Source organism: Pleurodeles waltl, chromosome 6 (genome assembly GCF_031143425.1).
Source record: "Pleurodeles waltl isolate 20211129_DDA chromosome 6, aPleWal1.hap1.20221129, whole genome shotgun sequence".
NCBI classification, from domain to species: domain Eukaryota; kingdom Metazoa; phylum Chordata; class Amphibia; order Caudata; family Salamandridae; genus Pleurodeles; species Pleurodeles waltl.
In genome coordinates, this window is record NC_090445.1 from 627,696,907 (window position 1) to 627,712,723 (window position 15,817).

Consider the following 15,817-nt stretch of genomic DNA (forward strand, 5'->3'; position numbering starts at 1 on the left):
ATGCTTTGTCTGCGGTCGGGCTCCACTCCCATTTCTGTACTCCTATCGTGAGTTGTCGGAGGGGTTCTGCCATGGTAGCGAGCTGTGGAATGAACCTCCCACAATAGGTTGCCATGCCTAGGAAACTTCTCACTTCCGTGGGATTCTTCGGAACCTTGGCTTGCCGAATGGCATCAGCTTTACGTGGGTCTACTTGCAAGCCTTCTTTGGAGAACACATAACCAAAAAACTCCACTGACGTTCGATAAAATGCACATTTTTTCTTGTGGAGTGTTAGCCCTGCATCTGCCAGCCTCTGCAGAGTGGCTCTCAGGTGATGATGGTGTTCGTCTCTTGTCTTTGAGTATATGAGGATGTCATCACTCAGATTTATGACCCCCGGTAACCCAGACAAAGTCTCTCGAATAGCATTCTAGAAGACCTCTGCAGCCGAGGACACCCCAAAGCTCAACCTCTTATACCGCCGGAGCCCCACATGCGTTCAGAACGTGGTGATGTTTCTACTCTCTGGATCCAATTCTAACTGATGATACCCAGCATTCAGGTCCAATTTTGAAAACCACTGTGCTCCATTCAGGTCTGCTATGATATCGTCCATGGTAGGTGTTATGTGTCTCTCTCTCTTGATGGCTTTGTTGGGTATGCGCATATCCACACACAGACGAATGGCGCCAGGTTGCTTGCGTTTTGGAGCTACTACCAGAGGTGAAACCCACGGTGTTGGCCCTTCTACCTTTTCAATTACTCCTTGGCTTTCGAGTAGCTGCAACTCCTTTTCCACTGCAGGTCGCAAGTGTAACGGCATACGTCTATGTCTCAAAGCAACTGGCGTGACACTTGGGTCTATGTGAAGTTTAACTTGTTTGTCTTTTAGCCATCCCAGCCCTTCAAAGAGCTGCGGAAACTCCCTAACCAGCTGTTCGACATGGGACTCATATATTTGTCGCGCAAAGAACACCAGTTCCAGCTCCTCCGCAGTGTGACATCCCAACAGTGTGCCTCGTTCTCCTGTTACTACATCAAATTTTGCTTGCGTTGAAACACTTCCGCTGGCCACAGACACTTCCACCGTGCCTTTTAGCGGAAGCGGCTCTCGACCTCCATAGTTATATATTTTAGTGGTGGTTGGGGTAAGAGATGGTGTCGGGACCAACTGTCAGAACAGGGTGTCATCCATTACATTATCGGACGCCCGTATCAATGAGTACTGTTGCTGACATGCCGTTGACTTGTATGTTGCTCATTGTGGAGGTGCTTCTTTTGTTGTCTCCCACCAGTGAACAAGATCACGAAGATGTCTTCATCCTCATCTTCTTCAAAGACGGGCATCCCTTGAGTTGTGCTTTCTCTAGATTCATCATTGTCTTTACTCACACTCCTGACTTTGGCGTCTTTCCCCTTCTGATCTACTGGCCTGTTTCGTCCTGACCTGCACACTTTAGCAAAATGGTTGTTCTTGCCACACCGGTTGCACATTTTCCCTTTTGCCGGGCACCCCGCCGTTGTTCTGTGTTCATACCTGCAGCTTCCGCAGGTGCGTTCACTGGGCCTGAAAGAGTTCGGCCTGCATGCAGATGGTGTACAAGTGTGGATGGCCTCTATCTGCTCTTCCTTTACTTGAACTGGACGTGTGGTTGACGCGGCTGCCAACGATTGACCCCTCACCGCTGCCATGGCATCCGCCCGCACCGCTGATAGTTCGTGTGATCGTGCCAAAACCAGAATGTCGTCAAGAGAGATGCCTTGCTGGCGTAAGATGAGTTTCCTCAGGGCGTTGGACCGGCACCCCTGGATGATCCGGGCTCTAATCTCCTCTTGCTGATTAAGCCCTACGCACGAACTTGCTAGCTTTCTCATCTGCGCGTAAAGCATGTCCACTGACTCGACATCATTTTGTTGAGCCTGGCGAAGCTTGAAGCGTTCGTAGTCTGAGTTTAGCTGTGGGTCAAAATGTCTGTTCAACGCTACGACTGCAGCATCAAAATCTGACTTATCACCTGTGTCTGGGAGAGAATCAAATAACTCTTGCAGCTCGTCTTCGGCCATCAGCAGCATGAGGGATCTGCGTACCGCTCCATCTGTTTCTCTTGTGGCACAGAAGTAGTTTTCCAGACGATTTAACCATAGGCACCATCTTGGCGCTGCAGTGGCCGGATCAATCAGTTGGCTAAATGTGGGCAGCGCAGTGACTGAGGAATGGGCACTGGTGTTCACTTGCGCAGGTGGCTGAGGGTTGTCTTGCTGTGGCGCACTCATCTTTCCTATTCTACTATGCCCTTGTTGCGGTTAAGTCACTTAAGTTCCCTTTTTTTTTCTTTCTTGTGAGGGCTCTAATTCCCCTTTTCACTGCTGCTGCTTTTATGGTTTGCTGTATATTTTTTTTTTTTCTTGTGTGCACACCGTACTGCCCCTTTTCACTATTCTGTCACTTCCCCTTCTCCTCTCTTTGTTGTTGGGGCCTATTTTGGGACTGTTCTCCTCCGAGGTTGCCTTAATTAAATATATATATTTTTTTCTCTGTCTCTCTCTTTTTTTTTTTTTCACGGAGCAATTCCGCTCCTTTCCGTCGGACTATGCGGAGCTCAGGCGCTCCGGGACCAGCCAGCGCGCCCCTCGCTCAGGGGAGTGCGGCTGTGTGCTCGCGTTGCCGTCTCCCGGCAACCGAGCATACTTTTCGGTTCCGCCCCCGACGTGTTGTTTCCAGGCCTCAGACGGGAGCGCTGAGACAGACTCACCATCCGAGGTAGGACTGCCTCCTTTGTTCCTGGGTCCGCGACCACGACGCACACAGCGCCGATTAGCGCACCGGGCACAGATGGGCAGTGACCCTGCGGGCGCGCAGCGGGTCTCACCGGTGGTGCGGCGTGTCCACTCCACTCCGGTAAGCCACGAAACTCCTTTTCTTTTATCTCCCGGCTGGATCGGGGTGGGCGGGATCACCAGCTATCACGGGCGCGTTCGGGTGGGCTCCGAACACATCTTTTTTCCTTTCCTGCACGGCACAGGTTGCATGGGCCCACTCGCCGCCAGTGTAGATATGGCCCTTTTGGCTATACAGGAATAACGCACTGACACTGGTGTGGCGTACTGGGGAACAACTGCGTCAGAGCAGCCCCTCTTTATTTATAACCTCTGTTCCACACTCCGCCTGGACGCGCAGAACAGGATACAAATTATAGGAGAGGCCGGATGGCTCTTTACAACACTGCCCATTCTCTAAACCACCTTTTTTTAAAAATATTATGATTCAAATCATATGGTTCTTTTAATTGCTTGAGTGGTGTGGCTCGTTTAGTTCCCCCCATCCACCTTAAACAAACAACCTTTAACAGCAACACCCCTAGGGGCATATTTACAAGCCTAGGGGAATATTTACACTTTTTATGTGGGGAAAAAGTGATACACCTGCGGCACAATGGGCTTGTAAATGTAGAGTCGCGGCCTCAGTGACGTATCTGAATCACGGACCCTACCAATAAGAACTTGTGTCCATGGGGAATGTTGGAAAACTCCCTGTGTTTTATGCTGTTCATGGAACACCCCTATGTGACGTGGAAAAATGAATGAAATGGTGCCTGCTGCACGCGGTCTGGGAGTGCTGTGGAAGGACACGTCGTAACTGCACATTAACTCCGTTACATGTGGAGAGTTTTTGTTATCAACGGCCACCAACACAGTAGTTGGTGGTTATACAGACCAACTACTGTGTACCGTGTTAATGACAATCCAGCAACATAACAGTAAATAGGCCCCTTAGTATGGTGATGTTCCTAACATACGCCCTAATGTCCCGGACTAACATGACTTGCATTTAGCCCTGAAATACCATCCAAAAATCAAAATGTGGTACCAGTCCATCAATGGAAAGGACTGTTGATTACAGACAAAACAAGTAACCCCACATTTGTGAAGGATCAAAATGTAAACAATAGACAATTCAGATTCTTGGTTCCACGTAAGCATTTATATTTAGAGCTGGCATTTCTTGCACTGTCACGCCAAGGAATGGTAACATTTACAGTGCGAAGCGGCTGTACTGTGCAAAGTCAATAATAGCTTCACCAATTCCAAAGAAGTAAACCACTTGGGCGATGCCAAACAAAGGTGCAATCAGCAAAGCGCGGCATCCAGCCCCTTTCAGGAATGCGGATGGACCCTCCTTCTGCCAAATGCTCCTATGAAGGAAACACAATGTAAGCACACAATCATGCATTATCTAACTTTCACAATTATAATAGCAGAGCAATCACACTAATCAGTAAAACCATAAAGATAATCATGTATTTCTGCAACAGTCTGTGCTGAATAGGTTTACATTTGGCGGGGATCATACTTCTCTGAGATCCGAATCAAATACCGAGGATGATACCCACTCACTGACACACACTTGTATTTTGTGAATTGCTGTCTTGCTGCAACTATCACTGTCAGGAGTACAAGCTTAAAATTCCCCACATGGTAAACAGTACTTACCAAACACCCAGGAATGGCTGAAGGTCTTATACATGACAATGGTGTCTTGCAGGAATGTAGGTGAGTATGTTTGCCTGTTTACGTGTATCTGTATGTTACCCCTTGGGTTACTGGTGCACTGGACTGCCTGTCCAAAAAGAAGCCATGTTACATGTAGTCTTTATTTTCACTTTATGTACCTGACCTCCAGAATCGTTAGTCTCTCAATGCTTGATTAGTACTCATTAATATTCTTTTCTATGCAGACTGTTCATTGGCTTTACATCACACTTTGTTTAGTCTTCATGTTTCATTTTGACTTTCCTAGTACTTTTGTTTTTGAAAAACTTGCCTAACTTCACTATGGGGGGGACCTAAGAGGTGGTATTGGATTGGAATTCCTACACATGGTAGACACAATATAAGCTTTTCACTTCAAAGGTTCTTCAAAACATTTGTTAGGTTCTTAGCATGTTTATCCAACCTCCTCAGACAGCCCACCAACAGTAACTGACCGCATTCACATCTCCCCCAGAGCCTTGACACTGCTTGGAATGCTGTGACCTCAATGTGATTGTCACTGCATTCCAGCCAAGTGATCTAGTGCGAGCCACAACACATCTCCCTCCCTTATAATATCATATCAGAATTCAACAGTTAAAAAAAAATATTAAAATAATTTTCTAATGAAACAAATTACAGAATGGAAATCATATGTTTAGAAAAAGAAAATGAAACATATTGTATACATATACATACATTCACTTTATGTATAACAATAGAAGGTTCCTGTATTTAATAAAATTCTTCCATTCATGACTTAATTAACTCTGTAGTTTGTAACTTTCCCTATTACGTAGTCCTTGTGCTAAGTAGGTTTATATCTCTCTGTTCTTAACAAAAACTCTTTACCATCATTCATATCCTCTACCCTATGGCTCTCTTTTAGCATAGTTCCTGAACCAACCTCATTTAGTTTTGTTAATCTAGATATACTCCAGACATCCCATGAGTTTAAAATTGTGACATTCGTTTTGAGAGACGTAATCACAAAAGGTCCCAGAAATTGAGAACACCCCTTTCTTATTATAGTAGGTCTTTTCACTAAAAGTCTGTCACTGACCTTAGACTTTGATTCATGTGAACAATTCTTAACATCATAGCAAGTTTACTAAATATTTTGATGTTCCCTCCTACGCAGAACAAGCTCATCATTTAGAAAGTCCACATTTTGTTCCCCACTTATTTTTAGCCACACGGGATTGAGTTTACAATGTGGTTTCCTGCCTTTCAGTGAAACAAATGGAGATATAGATATTAGGAGTGATACGGTGTGCCCACCAGGTTTCTCTCAATGTTCCTGTTAGGGATATCCTATTCAAGAGCACAAGGTGTGCACTATTTTCTTATTATCTTATTCATACTCTCTGATAAACCATTGACTTCAAGTGAAAATAGGGCTGTCTTGAAATGAGTTATTGATAAATCTTTAAGAAAATGCTTCCTTTCCTTGGTACATTATGTACACCATCATCAGTTATAAGAGATTTTGGAACACCCTTCTTAGAAAATTCTTCTTTTAAAAACGTGATTACTATTTTAGTGTTTACTGTAGCGACACACCTCATGACCTCCCACCTAGACATATAGTCTACCAGCAGCATAACATATCATTCGTCATTGGCTAGAAGATCAAATGACCCTGCTATATCTGCACCAAGCTTAGTCAACAGCTTTACTGGAACCTCAATAAGTGACAGAGGAAATGTGCAAGTTTTCTTTGTTTTGCATTATTCCTTTACCACCACTTCAATCTCTTGATCCATTTTTGGCCACCGGTACCATTCACACCAACAAGCCTTGGTCAAATTTCTCACTAAATGTCCTTCATGAGCCAAGTTAATTTACTTCTGTCTCAAAACATCAGGAGGTAGCATCCATTCCCCCCTTAACACTTTCCCATCACTAATGCTAAGCTTGTCTTTAACACAAATAAATCCTTCCACATTAGTTGGTATATTTTTCTTCTTTGGTCAATCATTTACAATGAGTTCCTTTAATGTTGATAATGCTAAGTCGTTTGAAATAGAATTATCCAACTCACTTTCCTCAAAGGCTGATTCACACACCTAATCTACAGCTACTTCTTCACACACATCTACACTCTGGTTCATCAGCAGTCTAGAGTGACAATCTGCCATTGCATTCTCTGCTCTAGGGATATACTCAGCTGTAAAATTATAATTGGCCAAATCATCTGACCACCTCCTGATGCTAGGGGATACATTCTCCATCTCCTTACATAAGAACATATGACTACATGGTTGATGGTCCGACCTGACCACAAATGGTATTCCCATAAAAAAGCTTAAAGTGGATAATTGGCCAATATACAGCCAATGCCTCCTGTTCAATAAGTGAATAATGCTCTCCAGCACCTTTTAATGAGTGAGAAGTAAAAGCTATCCCCTTCATTTTAGCATTCGTCATTTGGGCTAAAACTGCACCCAATCCCTTCAGACTGTTATCGGACAATGAAATTTTTGCCAGTGAGCATCAAAATGTCCCAAAGTTGGCAATTTTCTAATGCTGCATTTAAACAATTCGAACAACTGATCACATTCTTCAATCCAGTTGAACTGGACACCCTTCTTTAGCAGCACCCTCAATGGTTTAGAAACACTAGCACAATTTTTGATACGTTTTGAACAAAGTTCTGCCAAACCAAGAAATGATCATACTTGGTCTTTGTTTTCTGGTTTGAGAGCTTCCACAATGCAGTTTGCTAAATCAATTTTTGGACTTATACCTTCACCTAAGATAGTGTGCCCCAGATAAGTTATAGTGGATACTCTAAACATAAACCTTTCCTTTTTTATCACCAAGCATGCATTCTGTTATTGCTCCAACACTTTCCACAATATTTCATCACGTTCACATTGATTTTGTCCATAGACCAAAATAACATCCATGAAAAACAAAACTTTTTCCAACCCTTCTAACACTTTCTTCATGACCCTCTGAAAGCATGCAGTTGCAGAAGCCAGTCCAAAAGGCATCTGGATGAATCAAAATGCTTCCAAAAGGGTTACAAATGATGTTAATGGCCTAGAATCAGGATAGAGCATAACCTGGTGGTAAGCAGAGGACAAATGCATCACAATGAATAACTTAGCATCTTTGATTAAAGCCAGATGTTCAGAAATATTCGGTAATGGTTGATCAACCCAGATGTGTTTATTTAATCCTCTCAACATACATACACATCCCTTTACCCCCATCCTTTGGTGCTAGAACTATGGGGGGCAACCAGTCTGAGCACTCAATTTCTTCAATTACTCCTCTTTCTTTAATTTTTTTAAACTTCTTGTTAGAGTGGTGCTAACATCATATGAGGAACTTTCCTTACTTTAGACACACATGGTATTGCACCATTCTTGAGAACAATTCTATGTTCAAAATTCTTTAGTAACCCCAAATAATCTCCATATACTTTAGGAAACCCAGAAACTATCTCGTCTGAGAATCCATCATTCACCATTATTAACACTTTCTGTTTGGAATTTGGATTCTGTATTATCCCCAGGTCCCTTTGATGTCTCCAACCTAAAAGGTTTTCGCCCCTTTTCGCTACATACACTTTCCCAGTTGTTTCAAGCTCATCAAATTGAATTCTCATCAACAAAAAACCCAAAACATCTATTTTCTTGCCTCCGTACCCAACAGGATTTATATCTGGTGGTAGTAATTCAATTTCTCCATTCTGAAATATTGAGTTCCAATTCTTGTCACCAATCATCGTGTATGGTGATCCTAAATTAGCAAGTACAAAAACCTTTTTTTCCTCCCACCACAATTTCAGATTCTGGCATTTTCATTGGATCTGCGTCCACACATTCATCATCCTTTATAGTAAAAATAAATCTTTCTTCTCCTTCAATACAACTCACTGCCTGTTGTTTATTCCAACTACACACCCTGGCATAGTGCCCTTTCTTACCACATCTCTTGAAGACTACTAACCTTGGGAAACATCTAGGACTATTGGAAAGATGTCCTTCGCTCCCACTTCTAATACATCTCACACCTCCACTTTTTGTTGATATTTGAGTATAATTTTGAAAAAATTATTCTCAAACTTTTTATGTCCCTCCTTGCACTTCGTTCTCTCATGATTGTCTACTTCCTGCTCTGCATTTCTACCAACAAATCTTAATTCATCCACTGACTCATCCAGAAGCAGGTTGCATTTTTCTTTTTCATCACGCATTTAACATACTAGTATTCTCTATACCTTCAACTCTAGCTATCGTGTCTTTAAAAGTGGGATTTTTTGCTAAAAAAAATTCTTGTACTTTTACATTGTTCCTGCACCTGACAATCTGGTCTTTGACAAGAGAATCAGTCAGTTGTTCAAATTCACATGTACAAGCTAACGTTTTCAAGGCTGCAACATATGTACCTATTTTCTCCTGTTTCCCTTGCACTCTCATGAAAAAGTTATGCCTTTCCATTACCACATTAATCTGTGCACCAAAACGGTTCTCCAACATCGTTACAGACATGTCAAAAACATTGTCTAATTCACCCTCCCCATGACCAATGATGGTTTCCTCCAAACTCTCATACGCTATTTCTCCCTTCTATTCCTAAATTATGTAGTAGTACAACTTGTTTGTACTGCAAAATCTTTTTCTCCCCCAATCACAAATAAGTATGAACCTAATATCTGATTCCATCTTTTCCATGGCAAAATAGGATTGCCCTTATCAGAAAGGAAATGAGGAGGTTCAGACATTAGGGCCTGCCTTTGGGGTAACAACCCTCTTCTCCATTGTTTAAAAGGACTGCAGTGTGCTGATCACTGAAAAGAAGACCGGAAAATAACTTGCCCATATATATATATATATATATATATATATATATATATATATATATATATATATATATATATATATATATAGGAATATAATGAAATCCTGCCTCATTTATTCTCAGCAATTAATTAATATCAATGGTGTGCAGATCACCGATTAATCTCAAAGGTGTGTGGATCACCGCTTGTTCCTGAGTGATCCACGTGTCAATAAATAATTAAATATCAATGATGTGCGGATCAACGATTAATATTAATGGTGTGCGGATCACTGCTTGTTGTGAGTGATCCACTTGTCAATAAATAATTAAATATTAATGGTGTGCGGATCACCACTTGTTGCAGAGTGACCCGCTTGAGAAGGATTTATCCAAAATGGGTGTAGGCATTTACGGTCAAGTTTTCCCTTGTACGTAAGAGGAAATGTTATTGCAACAAAACTGCTTGCTCTGCAATACTCACATTCTCCATCTTTATCCAATCACACTGGACAGAATGTCTTGTGCTCACGACGTCATCATTTTGCTCGCAGACAGCAACAAGAGCACACCTCTCTCCTGAATCATTGCCTTCAACCAGTTGCACACGCCAAGGTTCCACTCACACTTCGGCTCAGTTCACTGCCTTCAACCGGTCGCAAAATGCACCGAAGTTCCACACACACCTTGGGTCAGCAAAAACATACATAGCAGTACCACTCTCTCTTGGCGGCTCCCCTCTCACCCCGGTGTCCACAATATCACTTCAACAGATGCTTAATATATGTCACGTGTGTTCCAATTCATCTAGAAGGTTGGCAACAGTTTCTTCCTCATCGCCACTGTTAAGAATACACTTTTCACTTTCAAAGGTGCTTCATAAACCTTTATTAGGTTTATAGCATGTTTATCCAACCTCCTCAGGTAGCGAACCGATCGTAACTGACGACATTCAAATCTCCCTCTGAAGCTTGACACTGTCTGGAACGTTGTGACCTCAAAGTGATTGTCACCACATTCCAGCCAAGTGATCTAGTGCACACCACAACAGCATGCAAATGTGCTATTAACTCTCATTGTTTATCCACGAAGACACCAATAGCAGTAATTTGTTGGACACCATGGGGACACTTGTAAAATTTAATTAATTTGATGGATGCTATTCAATTACACCACTGGGTAAGGGTTTTAGGAATGATAAGGCCTTGCTGGAGATGTATGCATATCCCTTGACCATGCTTGAATTTTAAGTAGATTTCAAGAAGCTCAAAGGCAGATGCTAGAAAATGCATTGTTGTTAAAAGGCTGTGTAATTCACACAAGTAGAACTAGTAAGTTTCATGTCAACAAAGTGCTCTTTAGACAAAACCCTTATGTTTCCAGCCCTTTCCTCCTTGTGATATCTTCCCTTGCCTTAACTCCCCTAGCTCATTCCATGGAGCCTTCAAACCCCTGCACTGCCCTCTCTAAAGGACACTGGTGGAGGCACTACAGTGGGGATCCTGATGGAGCTGAACACTTGCCATTCTCAGACATGTATTAACATTTTAGCTTACTTACAAAGTTCCTGGGCACTTGAGTTACTTACAAAATTGGTAACGAGATTTGCCGCTGCACGACTTTTGGCAAAAAGTCCTCACAGAACTCACGGTTGCAGACATCTTATGAATTGTGAAACTCAGTGATGTAACATTCATCTGAAGAGTGGGACATACTGCACTGAGGCATCAGCTGGCTGTAGCTTTTATACTACAATCGGGGCACAAATCGGAGGGGGGTATGGAGTGGCCCACTATTTATGGATTAGGGAACTCCGTTCCATTTACCCAGAGGCTGAAGGAGAAGAGAGCTGTCACCTTGTGCCACAACACTTCAGCCGCTTGCATTTGCAAGCACTGTATGTGTTTAACCTGGCCTCGAAGTGTTAGTGTTAGAGATTTGTTGGGTTTGCATTTTTGTGCATCTTTAATAGTAATGTATGCATTTAAACACACAACTTCACTTGTACAGACGGATACAATATGACTAATTTGCAAAGCATTTTCCTATGATGTTCAAAAGTGTATTTTTAATGATTACTAAACTCACTTCTGTATGAATCACCATCTTTTTTAAGACAGAAGCCAGTCTAGTTTCTCTTGCACACAACCTCTTCCCACAAGTGTCAAGACAACAGTCACACTGCAATTACTTTCCACTGTTATTATTATTTTGCTTAGGATGAATCTTCACTAGTTCAGCTGTAACATGTAGCACATTTAATTTTCCTTCCACTTGTACACTGAGACCTATTCATTCACATTAGTCTTTATTGTTGGTGTCTCATGTTCTGTTCTGACATCTCCGGTTGGCATTAGAGTATTGAGTAATTATTCATAAAATGCAATAGTGCTAAGGTATTAAGTGAATATGTTGTTTATTTTTCAAGTGCACTTACTTGCTGAAGAATTGATACATTTGCTCACATCATGATGGATATGCGGAAATGTTGAATTAATATACAAGGATAATGTATAAAAACCTCTTGAGTTTGAGGCTGAGATGGATATTTTATAGATTTTTCTGGAGACGTAGAGGCTGGCAGGGATGCTTTCCATTTTCCTATTGATTTTGCTGCCCATTTAGATTTAGGGCCTAACTTAGATTTTGACAGAGGAGTTACTCTTTCACAAACATCTGCAGCATAACAAGTCCCATAGGGTATAATGGAATTGTAATACAGTGGACTGGATATCCATCACATTTGTGACAGAATAACTCCCTGCACCAAACTCTGAATCAGTCCCTTATTTCTGATTTTTACACACTCTTTATAACTCTGCATATGAGAGCCTTTATGACATTGACTGGGTACTGCTTTACTTTTGAATTTTGCAATAACATTTCTTAACTTTACATTGATCTAGAACTCAGTTACTGAATAGACCCAATCAATTCCAGGCTGGAGAATAGTTAATGAATTGTAGTTCTCCTGATTATTGATGTTTTGGGAGGCGCCTTAATGTGAGGACACATCAACTCATGAAATTGAGGTTTAACACTCTCTGATCCAGACAAATGTTGGAACACTGTTAGATTATGTTTTGGGGTGCCATGATTTTGGTGTACAGTGTCGCATGCCCACATCCCACTGGTCGCACCTCTTTTATTTGTGGAATTGCCCTAGAGGCGAAGGAACTGAAATCCCAACACCTGTTACCCTTTTATTGCTTAACAAACTGCAACTGTGTAACCTTATTGTAATTTAAAGCTGTAACATGAACACAAGCAACAGCAAGTTTAACTAGTTAAAAATGCACCCAGTATATTTTACTTACTTACTAATGACAAAATAAAAATGTAAAAGTTCCACATGTTTGTTTAAAAATATTGGTACCTTCAGCTATTCCCAAGTTCAGTTACACATAATGTGGGAAACACTTCTGATTTCTAAAATTTAAAATAATAGAACAATATAGTTTTCACATTATCGTGATTATAATAATTTGTTATTTTAGTACATAATCTCATTTGTGACATCACCTCTGGTGACGTCAATCTAGATTTCGAATGCTAGTTAGTCCTCCCACTATTTTTCTTAGGACTCGTGCCCTCGTTAAGGTACTATATTGTAACAACCAGATCCAAGAAGCAGTACCTATCTATTAGTCGGCCTGTCAGGTCCCTGCTAAGTGCAGGTAGTAAATTATTGAATATAAAGGAAACTCACTGTCTTCACCATCAATTATCAGTAGCTGACTACAAGCTAAACCACAACCAGGCTGATCTATTCAAGGTGGACTAGCGATCTACCCATCTGTCCATTATAATTTATGAGGCGTCTTTGGTTTTGCAAATCCTCAGTCCATTTTGTGTTCTTATGAGTGCATTGAAAAATTGCACATCTGAGTGAATGAGAGTCCACTGGTGCCTGTATTTATTTCTTTAGGGTGCATCTATTTCGTAAACATTTGTAATGTAGAGGCACTTTAAACAAATGACATCTTTGAACCATTAAATGCAACTGTCATAATTGTCTTGTGCAATCAAAATATACGATTAAAGATTGCAGCAAGTACTTTAAAACAATGATGCTTTACATAATTGTGAAACCTGGCATCCTTGGCGTGGTTAACTCCCTAACATTTTTGTTTCAACCACCTAGTTTGCTGACATGGTTTCTGCTGGGCTGACTTTAGAGCTCTGCATACTTTACCAATGCTAGCCAGTGCTGCATTGCTTGTGCTCATTCCTTAAAACATGGTAGACTTGACTTATACTTCATTGTCATATTTAAGTTACTTGTAAGTCCTCAATAAAGTTGCACTATCTGTACTCAGTGGTTGTAAATTAAATGCTACTAGTGGGTCTGCAGCACTGATTGTGCTACCCACCTAATTAGTACTTTAAACATGTCTCAGGTCTACCACTTAAGCCTGTGTCAAACTGCCATGTTGACCTGACAAATTAAACCTTTTGCCAGGCCCAAACCTTACTTTTTAATACCTGTAAATCACTCCTAAGTTAGGCTCTAGGCAATGCAGAGTGCAGTGTATTTAAAAAAGAGTACATGTACTTTTAAGTCTTACATGTCCTTGTAGTGAAAAAACTTTTAATTTCATTTTTACTACTGCAAGGCCTACCTCTCTCTTAGTACTTTATTACATTTAATAAGATGAAAACTTTCAATCGAGAGCAGTTAAACACATTGAGTGTGGTGTCTAAAGAATTGAAAGCCCTCTTTCATGGCAAAGTCAAATTTTTAACCACAAGTCTGAAAATGCCACATTTCAAAACATGGCATTTTCTTGTTCCGACCATTTGGTGTCTGCTGCCTGTATCCGGGGTCATCTGACTATGAATATTTGGGAATTGGCATTTTTGTATTGTTCCCAGACTGTGAGACAAAGAGAAGCTAGGTGTTGGCAGGATGGGCCACTCTGAGGTAACAGGAGGGAGGGGCTGTCACCTACCATGTTACACCTCACCAGATAATCCAGAGCCAATGCATGGAGACAGGAAATTCCAAGCACATCTCGTGGGGTGGAACCATGTGGAAGCCTCTCCCACTTCAAAGTGGGCACCAGGGTAAATATTGGATCTCAAACACAAACTATTCAGTACACTTCTGGACTTGTGGGCTCTGCCAGGAAGAAGGGCTGTTGTACTACCACTCTACTGAACTACTGCTTTGAAGGGCTGCTGTGCTGACCCTGTTGCCCTGCTGTGATCTTGCCTGGGTGGACAGGACTGTACCTGTATCTCTAAATTGAGGATGCCAGAGTGACTCAAAGGACTTGTTGGCTGGCCTCCTGATCAGAAGACATGACAGGCTTTCAACCACCTTGAATCCAGCAACTGAAGTCTGTCACCTATGAGTTCTACACTGCAAAGTGGTGCCACCCTAATCTGGTGCCCATGGAAGTGGGACTGAAACCCATGTGTGGACCCAGCCGAACAAACGCATCTTCTGTGCTGCGTGGAGTAACTTGTAACAGATGCATCTCTTCTAGTGTGTGGACTTTCCATCAGAAAGGATTTTGCATCACCTTTTCAGCCCACAGCCTCATTGGAACTGCCATCCCTGATGCAGGCATCCCCGATGCAGGCCTACACATCACAAGCCCTTGTCAATGGTGCAATACTTCGCATTGCAAGCACTACAGCATCTTCAGAACCAGTTGGTGCATGACACATCCTCAAAGCAGGATTTTGCATCACTAGTTCCCTCATAGACAGCTGCCTGGACAATAAAGCAGGAGTTAACAAGGCAGCCTTGCGGCTCTTCAGAACGAACACTGAGCAATGTATTTCCTCAGTTACATGACTGGTCTCCGGAACTTTGCGCAACCAGGATTTAAGGTATTGGTTTTCAGCGGGCCCAACTGGGTACCTGTAGCAAGCCCATGCTCCCTCCTTGTTGGCCTGAACTTGTGACTCCTCTGATTGGAGTTTTGCAGTTTTGGTCTTAAATTATGTATTAAAACAATCTATTTTTCTACATTTTTGTGGGATTTGTCTTGTATTATGTTTTGACTTTATTACTATTTAAATTGATGCGTAGAAGCTTTACACATCGCCCTTAAGTTAAGTCTTACTGCTTTGTGCTGAGCATTCAGAGGGTTGCGCACAGATCAATTTGGAGTTTGCTTGTGACTTCACCCTGACAAGGATTGTGGTCACTGCTTGGTTAGGGGTTTTACCCACCTCAACCAGTAACACAATGTGTTACATTAGTGATCAGCAGTGAGGATTCTGACCTTTGTTTGTGCAGTGCCATACATTTATTTTGTATTACACTAAAGTCCCAGATAAGTAATCTCTGACCAATTCAAGCTTTTCTAAATTTACCCTAGTGTCTGATTGGCTCTTGTTCCTTTTACTAATTTTAAGTTGCCAACCTCTTTTTCTCATGCCATGGAAGTGGAGAGGCTCAATGTGGACAGCATTAGCAGGGCTGAACTGCAGAAACTGCATAAAAAGATATCCACAAAGCTGGACCTTAACTTAGCCCTCCAGGCCTATGAGGAAG

General features: G+C 41.8%; 1 protein-coding gene across 2 annotated transcripts in view; it reads right to left on the minus strand.

Annotated features, from left to right (window-relative positions):
* Positions 1–3,942: 3,942 nt before the first annotated feature.
* Positions 3,943–15,817, minus strand: part of LOC138300082 (mitochondrial glutamate carrier 1-like) — a 264,150-nt gene continuing 252,275 nt past the window's right edge. For both annotated transcript variants that reach the window (XM_069238960.1, XM_069238959.1), the window contains one exon: positions 3,943–4,175. In XM_069238960.1, the coding sequence (XP_069095061.1) occupies positions 4,016–4,175 (160 nt within the window). In that variant the 3' untranslated portion in view covers positions 3,943–4,015. The remainder of the gene's footprint in view (positions 4,176–15,817) is intronic.